Source organism: Sciurus carolinensis, chromosome 9 (genome assembly GCF_902686445.1).
Source record: "Sciurus carolinensis chromosome 9, mSciCar1.2, whole genome shotgun sequence".
Taxonomy (NCBI): Eukaryota; Metazoa; Chordata; class Mammalia; order Rodentia; family Sciuridae; genus Sciurus; species Sciurus carolinensis.
This window is the reverse complement of record NC_062221.1, coordinates 28,032,681-28,043,548: the sequence shown is the minus strand read 5'-3', so window position 1 is coordinate 28,043,548 and position 10,868 is coordinate 28,032,681. Positions and strand designations below refer to the sequence as shown.

Sequence of the window (10,868 nt, the reverse complement as noted above, 5' to 3'; positions counted from 1 at the left end):
GTACCATGCCCAGGAATGGGCCCAGTCTATGACAACCATAGATCATTGCTTCCAAGCTCCCTACCAGGGCAGCCCCTTACTTTCAGGTATATGTGAGGGTGGTTAAGTCTTTGTCATTTGTGGAAAGCAACCTGAAGACATGGCTTGTCTCTCAGCCTCTAGCCATGAAAGGTAGGAACAAGTTTAATGTTTTGGCTTCAACCTGCAGTGCCCTCTGGACAGGGGATACTAAAACCACTGTCATTCGCTCAACTCTGGACCGTGCACTGGGTCAACCCCAGTCTTTGTTCCTATTCTCCCTATTCAGAGCCAAGCAGTGTCAACAGACATGTCTTCTAGCTACCCACTAACAACAGGGACAGTATGAAGCCTTTCAGCATAGGACAGAATTTGAAACAAGAGCAGAGGTCGTTGGCACTGTCATTGCCCAGTGACTTCTGGGAGAACCCTCTTGAAAACTGTACTCTGGGCACCCTGTAAACAGGAGTTGCCTGGAGTGGGAGGCTAGGGAAAAGAAGGAGTCCAAAATTCTGGCTTTCACCAAAGCTAGCAAATCAGAGGGGCAGGAGAATACATGAGCCTCAGAATCCACAGAGCCTACAGAGCAGGTCAGTGCCTCTCTCCCCATCTCAAATTGTGCCTCCCATCTAGGATCCAGGACTTATTGGCCCTCTCTACTTCCTACCCTGTGTATAAAAGGCCAGTACTCCCATGCCCTCATTCTCTGACTGGCCAAACCCAGCATAAAGCTCCAACCAAGGTTCAAACTCTAGGAGGTTCCTGTGGTACCAGACCAGCTCCTCTGAGAAGGCCAGACTGTGACAAGGTCCCTCCTTTAGGGTCAATGCCCATATCCTCAGTCATCTTTAGAATTGCCCAGCCATTGTCCATGTTGCTGTCTTTTGCCCCCCAAAGAGGGTCCAAGATGTGGGAAGGCAAGCAGTCTTTTCTTCCTGAGCTAGGGGAGGGGGATGACCCCCATCCCCCACCTCATGACTCACACCAGGCTGTGTGGGTTATTACATTATGTTTAAATTGCCATGGCAACTAGCTGGCAATCAAGGGTAATTACACTTGTTGTCAGGGCAACGGGGCAAAACCCACATCAGCCACTCTCTGTGGTGCCCTTGGGGTACAGTGAAGGTCAAGCCAGATCACAGTCAATGCCAGTCAAGGGACCTCAAGGTTCTCCAGAAAGGGCAGGTTGCCAGGTCCCATGGAGTGCCAGAGTGCAGGTCCCCATTCCTGATCATGTACCAGAATTTCTTTTCCCCCACCCTACCCTATGCCTGAAACATGCAACATTGCTTAAAGCAAGCAGAACCAGAACTTTATATGTTCACAGCTGGTACTTGTAGATAGCCCATGGGCCCTCCTCCTCGTACTCACGGCGACTGAGCCATAGGCTCTGGAAGGAGTCCCGGCATGCCATGATGGAGCCCCCAAGCCAGGCAGCAACTGCACGGTGGGGAGAGCCCAGCACAGTGGCACCAGGGCCCAGCTCCTGTCTTAAGCGCTCAGGGAAGCCACTCACTAGGGTGCTGCCTCCATCCAGCACCACATTGGCCAGCAGTTGCTTCTGCTGCTTAGCCTCTAGTCGACTGATGCTTAGCAGGGCCAGCTGTGGAAGTCCTGGCTGGTTAACACCTAGCAGGTTAGGCTGGAAGAGAGCCTCGGGGCAACAGAAGCGCTCAGAACCCAGTGTGATAATCTGCTTGTCTGGGAGCACAAAGTCCACCTGGGCTTGTGTCTGGGTGCGGGCCATCTCAGTTGCCATGTCCATGGCCACATAGCAGCAAGCTTCTTTAATTTGGTTGACGAACCCCGCCTTAAGTGGTGAACGGCCACCTGCCAGCAGCAACTGAGCCAAGTAGTCGGTGAGGTCAGCACCAGCCACATCCAGCCGGTAGGTGTCGAGTGGTGCCAGATCCCCAGTGAGGATGGGTGCCACATAGGAGGTGCCATGGCCACTCCCCAGCACCAACCCGGTGGTACGTCCATAAGCATAGAGTGCCAGCAGGGCCTGATGCACTGTCTGCATGGCCGGCACATGGAAACGTTCAAAGAGTATTTCTGCCACCTTTTCTCGGTTAGTGCGTGGTGAGATGGGGGAGTCAGCCACAAGCACAGCCAACTCCTCAGGCTGTACCCCTAGCCTGCAATAGAACAGGTGCTGCCACAGCACCTCCAGTGCATCCCAATCAGAGACCACACCCCTATTCAGTACAGGATAGGAGCCTTCTTGGTTTTCGGGCACTGCATACCGGGGCTGGCCCTGGGCTGGGTGCTGCAGCAGCTGGACTTGTGAAGGTACCACACTGAGGACATGGTCCTCACCAGCCAAACCACATTTGGTGAATCCTGTGCCTGTATCAATCACTACAGCTGCCATGTTCTGGTAGGGGCTTGAAGAGTGGCGGCAGAGAACTGGTGACCGCCCAGACAGAGCATCCATGGTAGACACCAGCTCATAGCAGGCCCCACGGAGCAGGCCAAGGTGTGTGACCACTGATGAGTGTGTAATGTCCTCAGCTGTCAGCTTGAACTGGTTCCCACTCTGGGATTCAGTGTCCACCATGGCCACGGGCAAGACTTTACAGCCAGTGCCAGGTGTGGTAAATGCAATCAGAGAAAGGTGTTCCTCATGGCCCCTGGGGGAGCTGCCAGGTTGCCAGGATGAGAGCTGATGCATACTGGGGCTTTGAGCACTACCAATACCAACCATCTCTCTATTCCTAAAGCTACAGTTCTCTTCTGGGACCAAGGGCACTCGAAGTACCTCTACATGGGTAGGTAGGTCCAAGGGCTCACTTTCCTGGGTAGAGACCTGGCAAGTCTCTCCAGAGGTGAGGGGTCCTTTTGGGAGGGTGGGATCTTTGGTGGTGGTAGGGGGCTTCCTGGTGAAAGGTACCTGCCCAGTGAGAGAAAACTGATTGATAAGAGGGTTCTGCCCAGTGAAAGGAAGCTGACCAGTAATGGAGAGCTGCTTAGAAGAGGGAGGCTGACCAAGTTGAGAACCCTCCTCAGCTATAGGTAGCTGCCTAGCAAGGAGGTTCTGCCCATTGAGGAAGCTCTGACCAGTGAGGGGGACCTGCCCAGCATCTTTGGTCTGAGGTTTATCAGGATGAGCAGTAATGACTTCTTTCTCTGGATGGCTGCCTACATCCTCTTGGAGTAGAGGTTTGGGCACCACCTGCATGTCGACAGATGAAGCAGGCTCTGAGTTCATCCACTGCAGTTTCTTGGTCTGGATCACGGAGGTATCTGGCATCCTGGAGGACTCTAACATCCAGATGGTATGACTAGGTTCATTTTTTTCAGCATCAGGTTTGGACCAGCCAGGATCAGGAACATGGGGCCGTATCCTCTCACCAAATTGGAGCGGTGTCTCCAGTGGAACAGGCCCAGTGAATATCCCAACTCTCACAGGTGTCTCAATTCCAGGAGAGTCCCGTGACTCCAGGTTGAGCCTGGCCTCCTTGGGAACCAAGGCCACCTCTCGGTAGCTGCCAGATGAGAGGCTGGAGGGTACAGGGCTGGACAGCATGGGTGTGGTGGACCAGAAGCTGGAGTGATTGCTGGCAGGGGAGAGGTTGGGTCTGACCAATGACCGGGTGGATAGTATATTTTCAGGGACATAGAGGGATGGATGACTGGGCACAAGGCCCACCAGCACTGCCCGTGAGCCCATAGGATCATGGCACAGTAGCCCTACCCTAGTGTTGCCTGTGGCCATATCGAACACCAGCACTTGGTCTTCCACAGCTTCCTGGAGCTTGCAGGTCGGGACACTGGAAGCAGGGATGTGCATGGCTTCCCTGGGAAGTTGGGGTGTGGACTGCTTGTGGCAGTTTACTTGGTATACAGACTGTGGCACACAGGAGCAGTTGTTGCAGACATTCAGGGGCTGCTTGTCAGGCTGAGAGCTGCTGACATCCTGGTTTCTCTTCTTGAAACTGGGGGTATCTGGGGGCTCTGGACATGGTTTTGGGCTGCCTGGCCTGGAGGTATAGACTATTGGCTTCTCCACTGGGTTTTCATGTTGCTCAGGTGGCACCTGCCTTCTGGCATTCTTGTGCTCCTGGGCATGGTCTGGGAACACTTCTGAAGTAGGTGCTGCAGTAGGAAGCTCCGCTTTAAGTTGGACTTTGTCCTGGCAGGATGGGGCAGTTTTAGAAGATTCCAAGAGGATTGACCACTGATTGCCACACCTCCTGAGGAGGAGGTCTTGAGATAAGTCTTTGGTGACTGCAATGTTGTTAGTCAAGTGATCAAGGGTATAGGTATAAGGTTCAGCTGCTGCAGGCTTTGGGGTCGCATCCAGAACTGGATTTGTAGCCTGAGCTGGAGTTGAAGGAGTCAGTGACAGCAAAGAAGAAGTTTTAGCTGGGGCAGGAGCCTGAACCGAACCTGGGTCATTTCTCTGTCCCTGATCTTGGGCTGGATCCTGCGCTGGAGCCTGTGCTGGAGCCTGTGCTGGAGCCTGTGCTGGAGCCTGTGCTGGAGGCTGTGCTGGAGCCAGAAGAGAACCTTGGCCTTCAGCTGTACTGTCCTTTGCTGAGACAAAGTAAGGTAGCCACCGACTCTTCCTGGTGCCCAAGGGGGCCATCTGGTCTGTGTTGCAGGGACCTTTGCCCCAGCCTATCAGAACTTTAGCTGGAGCCTTGCCCTCCCTTCCAACCTGCACCTGAAGCCGGGGACGGTAGGGTCCATACTGGGTCACATCATTGGTGCCATTAACACGTGTGCACGCTGGTCGGTTCAGGGTCCCGTCGTCCATGACAAGATGCTGTTGGGCTGCTACAATGGGACTTGAAAACGGGCCAGTAGAGGAGAGTCTCAGAGCATCCTGAGAGTTCTGCATATAGCGGCACCTGGAGCTAACCTGAGCAGGGTCCTGGAGTTGCTGATGAATGGGCTCAGGGATGTGGGCCTGGGAGGCTGGGCCACAAGCTGCATCAGTGGTGGCCTCAGAAGAAAATGACAACCCCTGCTTGAAGTATAGGGATCCTGAGTTTATCCATGGTCCCTGGGACCCTCTGAGGCCACCCCTCAGCTGCTGGCTGCAGGCTGAGGGGTGGCCCTGGGGGCCCGATGGATCAGGGCCCCCCACCTTCTTGGTGGCTTCCATAGTCCTGCTCCATGCCCTAGGTGCCCTGCCCCCACTTCATTGTCACGGCAACCCCACACATCACAGCCCCCAGTGACCTGGGAGGTGACAGTGTGAGAAGTCAGGGGCCCCACCCTTTGAGGAATGGGAGGCCTGCCCTAGGGACCTTGGAAGGCAGAGAAACCCAGGGACCTCAGTGAAGTTGGCCAACTATAGGTCAGCCTCCTCTCCCCTTACCAGTGAGTGATCACTCTGCTCAGACCAACTCCAGAGTAAAGGCAGTGCCCCAGAGGGGGCCTGTGTAAAACCAGGGGAGAAAGGTAGGCAGGGGAGACTCTGAGGAAGTCCCTGGCACTGGGCCCTTTGGGGAGATGGGCAAAGCCCCTTCACCATTTAGTGCTAGGAGACAGAAGAGGGTGAGAGGCCCAGGCTCAAACCCAAACTCCCCTCCTGTATGTTCCCCAGCTCCAGCTCTAGGGACAACAGTTCCTTGGCAGTCTCTGCTGCTCCAGATGGTTCTCCTCTGCCTGTGCCTCATAGAGCCCCCTCCCCAGAGTCACATGTCCCTGAAGCCCAGAACCAGTATCCCACTGGGGTGGGGATGGGGTGGTAAGGGTGATGGTAGGGAGTTTGCTCAGAATCCTCAAGTCAGAATGTTCTAGCTCTTGTCACATTGTGTCAGCTTCACCTTGGCTATCAAGGGGACAGAGCACAGGGCACAGGACTAGGCCACAGGGCCAGCCAAGTGGTGTTTATAAAATGAAGTGTGTTAGGGACACAGCACAGTGCCAATAACACAGTGGGGACATCTCCTATGTGGGACTGAGCACATAGTAGTGGACACAGAGCTGTGTGTACCGTAAGGACAAATTGAAAATAGGCCTGGACGTGGAGTAGATGCATAAGAAATATAAACTATAGACCAGTTCTACCTTCTACTTCTTAGGTGGGGAAAAAAGAAGGGAGGAGTGAGATGCTGGTTCTGGGCTTCAGGGGCATGTGGCTTGGGAGGGGGACTCTATGAGGCCCCCAGGCCCAGAGCTGCCATGCAGCCACAGAGGACAGTCCTAGGTAGAGCCAGCCACCAATTGCCATTGGCCTGGGTCTGGAAATTCTGACCCAGGGCAGGGGCAGATCCTCTCCCTCCCCCAGTCTTGAGCTCTGGGCCTCCTCCCTCTGTTTTCCAGGGCTATGTCCCTTCAGGCCTCAGTCGTTCCACCCAGGAAACAGGTTTGTAGAGAATGCAGCTGTAGGTTCATCCTCTGAAGCAGTTTGTTTTCACAGAGGTTAAAAATAGTATTTACAGTTAGCCATGGTGTGTGAGGCTATGTGACCAGGGATCCAGGCTAGCACTACTGCATCCACACCTGACTTGGCAATGGGCAAAGCCTGACTCAGTCACATCTCATGCCCCCTGGGCCCCCTCCCCTTTACCTTTCCCTGGATGCAAGCTCCAGTTAAGACAGATGGTTCTGACACAGAGGAACTGAACTGCTTATCCTCATGCTATGGCCCAGAAAGGTGGCAGAAGACCTAGAGTCTAAGTACTGTGCATGTGTATGCATGCACTTGGGCCATGTATACTTGTGGAGTATTATAGCTTCGCTAATCTCTGAATAGAGCAAGAATTATCTTTTTATGACATTGGTGCTAGTTGTTGCCTAGAATGCCTGTGCAGCATCAAAGCTGGGCTGTTCCTGAGAGGGCTGGGGAAACATAGAGGGTTGCCCCAAGAGACCCCTGCCATTCTGACCACTGAGCTATCCCCTACCTCTGCAGAAGTGAGGCATAACCCTCCTTTTCAAGGTTGGAGTCCTTTATGAGTACCTGGCCGGGGGTCTCTTGGAGTAACAGAGTAGAGTCAGCTAAAGATCCAAAAAGGAAGGCTCAAAGGAAGCAGCCAGAAGAGAAAAGATTCCATCTGGGAAGGAAACCCAGCTTATAACAATAATAATGACTGACATTGTCACTGGCAACCAAGACAGGGAATCTGCCTGAATTCTGGCTGTCCAGATTTGGCTGCTCACCCACATGAGAAATAAGCAAACAATGCAAAAAGGAAAAATGAATTTTATGTGGTTTGATTGAGAAGATACTCCTTCTGGGCCAGTGCAATGCAGAGAACACGTAACCCAGCCTTACAGTAGTTCAATGAGCTTGGTACTATTGTACCATTATTACAGATAAGGAAATCAAAGACCAGAAAGGAGAGAGAGGCCTGTCTTAGGTGGTGTATAGAAAAGTGAGAATCTGCAGCTAGGCCATGAGGCTCTAGACCCATTCTATAGGAAGCTATGTGATGACTGGGTGCCATGCCAAAGCCACACAGACATGAGTCCTGCTGGAGGGGTGCTTACATGCCTGCCTTCTGGGTGCTACAGCCCTAAGCCCCAGATCTGAGTTGTGTCTTTCATGGATCTGCTCCTCCAGATAACTTTGCAGGTAGCTCAGGTGTTAGAGGGGTATATTCCTTGATGGTGCCACTAAGCCAGTGCCCTCCCAGGAACCTTGTGGTGTTGAGTACAGGCCAGGTGTACATCCCTTGAGGCCAGGATGAGTCCTTGTACTTAGAATTCTTGACTGGCCAAAGCCCATTCCCATCTCATTCAGCTAAGAGGAGGAGCAACAGGTAGACACTCCCAGTCCAGGCCCCTAAGGAAGGTACCCCTGTACCCTCCCCCCACTTGTTTTTAAATAGTCTCTCACCGGGAAGAAGGACTTCCAATTCTATTTCTGATTCTGGGAAATGAGGAGGGCCATGCGTTGCCATGGCAACCTAGAGCCCCTCCCCCAGGCTGAGCCCATTCCCCAGATTGAGGGCCCGTGGGGTGCAGAAGGGGTGGCAAGAGTTGCTGGAAGGAAATCAGTTTGAGGGAAAGGCAGGATGGAGTCTCTCCTGTGAGGGGAGTACTGACATTGCCTTCCCCCTTACACTTCACCTATCCCTCCTGGCAGGCTTGTGGGAAGGCCCCAACCCCTAGGGAGAGAGTTGAGTCCCTACAGAAAACCATTGTCTCCTGTGGATCAAGCTGAAATCTTGTCACTTAGAAGGCCTTGGGGGATGTGAAGAGGCACTAGGAAAGGCATCAAGGAAGAGGCACAGCCAGGCACAGTAGCACATGCCTCTAATCCCAGCTTCTCAGGAAGGAAGATCACAAGTTGGAGAGCAGTCTAGGCAACTTAGCAAGACTCTCCAAAATAAAACACACACAAAAAAAGAGGGTCAGGGATGTTGCTTGGTGGTTGAATGCTTGCCTCACACAAGTGAGGACCTGGGTTCAATCTGGGATGGGGTAGTATGGGGACAGAAGATTATTTCTACCAGGAGCTCTACAGCCTACTGGGTCAACTAGGCTTGCTTCTCCAATACAGACCTGTTTCTGGCTCCCAGGAAGAAGATAGCTCTATTAAGTCTCCTATTCTGCACCTTTCCAGTCCACCTCCCATCCATTCTCTGTGCCATGAGAAGACTCTGGACATTAGGGTCAGAAGGAATTTTTATGGGTTCCTAGTATAGCCATTCACTTCATAATGGATCAGAAAGTGAGAGCTGTTTCCCCAGAAGTTCATCCGGGCTTATAATCAGACCTTGTGCTCCCGAAGAGGGAAGCATTCCAGTCAGGAGCACAACCTAGATAAAGGCAGGATTCTGAAAAAATCCAAAAGAATTTTGTGATCCAACCCTTTCTCAGTACTCAGGAAACTGAGGCCCCAAGGAGGAAGGGGAGGCACTCTCAGTCTATGCCCAGCACTTTGTGTCTTCTTCTCCTAACCCCTCTTCTAGGAGCTACCCAGGAGCCAGATGATCTGCTTCCCTGAAGTTTCCCCTGGTCAGGATATTCCCATTCCATGGAGGTAAAACTATGTTGTAAAGGAGGTGGCTCCTCTTGCTCCCATGGCTCCCTGTCTGACCCAGAGGAAGACAGCCACAGGCAGAGAATCCCATTCCTAGGGGAACCTATGGCAGGATGAAGGGGCATAAGCCAATCCTAACTGGGATAAAGAAGGCAGAACCTACTAGTGACAGGAGGATACAGCTTCTGAGCTCTAAGGCACAGGCAAATTTAAATAACAGATGTTTAAACAACCTTCCCTGCAAGCTGGCAGTGCAGTGACCCCTCTGCTGTGATGTGTTGCAGCTTAAAAATAGCCTACAATGAACCGCTCTGAGCCCCAATTGAGTCAAGCTTACGTAACTCTGTGAAAGATGGCCAGCTGCACCAGTCCAGAGGGAGGGCAACAGCACAGTCTCCCTGACTGCTACCCACAACTGGTTAGGTGAGCTCCTCACCCCCTTGGGAGCAGCCCCCCTCCCAGGACTCAACAAAGGGAAGGTGAAGAAGTACTGCCAAAAGCACACATAGCTTCATGTTGGCTGGGAAGAGACCCTCCAACCACATCTGCAGAGGGAATATGAAAGGAACAACCCTCCATCAGGGAGCATACAGGACCCTGGCCCAGTAGAGCGTATAGGAACAGATGAATGGGTCAGAAAGATCAGGGCACAAGTTCATGTTGGCAGAGTGACTAGAGCTGAACAAAAATATTTGTTTTGCTCTTTGAAGAGTGGGGTCCCTGACTTGGAGGTACTTGTCAGCAGGACACATGCTTTGCTGAATCTGTCACTTCTGTGGAGCCCAGGGGTGGAGTCAACTTCTTTGGACCCTCTAATTCTCCAAGTCCAGGCTACAACATCCAAGGAGGGACTCATAAGGGTGGGAGCACTTTCTTCAGAGTTGGTAGAATTCTATGATCTCAACCACTTCAAACCCCACTCCTTCATGCTGTCTTTCCTGATGCATCTCAAATCACAAATGCCCTGACCATAACAGGTCACAAGAGTGTGCAAGTGGCTAAACCAACCTGAAAGGGAGCAGACAGGAGAGGTGAGGGGTCCTTGGCATAGGGAGCTCTGGTGCTCACTGATCCCCCTGCCTCTGCCCATGCTGAGCTCCACCAAGGAGTCATCAACTTCTTTTAACTACCTCCACCTGAGTTTAAAACAGGACCAGCCCACAGAGATGTGAATGGGCTTGGAGTGGGACTGTACCTGGCCTCAGGTGTCATGCCCAGAGAACCTTTGGGTCCTTGGGAAAATTCCCTTACAGACTGGGGCTGAGGCATAATGGGAATCTCAGGCCAAACTAATGGTTCTCCATCAAAGCAGGTCAGTCTGTCCTGCGCATGCTCTCCAGGTGTCAGACAAAGTGACACCGATGGGCAATCAGGAGGTTGTGAGTCATCTGCTGCTCCCCCAGCCCCATTAGGCTGCTATAGAGAGAGAGATGAGGCAGAGGGGTTGGTACTAGCTAGGGCCACTAGCAACCTTCCCCTTGTACTGACCACCTGCCATTCTGGAACCACTACTCAAGCCTTCCCCAGGGGAGAGACAGCTCAGTCTATCCCAGTCCTGGAGGCCACTCAGAAGTCTCCTGGACCCCCTAGCCCACCTGGAGACCTAGAGCTGACCCACTCTACCTGTCCTCCCTGTCACCAATAGCCCAGTCACCAATTTGAAACCCTAAAATAGTTCTTAGCTCATGACATTGTGGATGGACTTGCAACTATCAGGTGACCCTAAAAATGGAGTGAGCTTGGGGGCTACAGAAGTTGGGAGTGGGGGCAGCTGTGCTACATAATCCAGTACCATAAGCACCTATTTAACTGGTGCCCCCTCCCTGGAGAATTCTGACCCTGGAAACTCTTAGCTCAGAAACAGGCCCCAAACCCCACATGTGGCTGTGCAAAAAATCTGACA

At 52.7% G+C, this 10,868-nt stretch overlaps 1 protein-coding gene across 1 annotated transcript; it reads right to left on the bottom strand.

Annotated features, from left to right (window-relative positions):
- Positions 1–1,339: 1,339 nt before the first annotated feature.
- On the bottom strand, positions 1,340–5,131 carry LOC124992750 (uncharacterized). The gene is made up of 2 exons (XM_047564012.1): positions 4,531–5,131; positions 1,340–4,464 (listed from the first exon to the last, which is right to left on the bottom strand). Exons 1-2 carry the CDS (start codon positions 5,129–5,131, stop codon positions 1,340–1,342), a joined length of 3,726 nt encoding a protein of 1,241 aa, XP_047419968.1.
- Positions 5,132–10,868: the final 5,737 nt, after the last annotated feature.

Excerpts from the sequence above, each read along its gene's own strand:
- LOC124992750 (XM_047564012.1), bottom strand. The coding sequence starts at position 5,131 with ATGGAAGCCACCAAGAAGGTGGGGGGCCCTGATCCATCGGGCCCCCAG. Across the intron at positions 4,465-4,530 it reads CAGTACAGCTGAAGGCCAAG|CACAGGCTCCAGCGCAGGAT; the intron begins GTTCTCTTCTGG and ends CACAGGCTCCAG.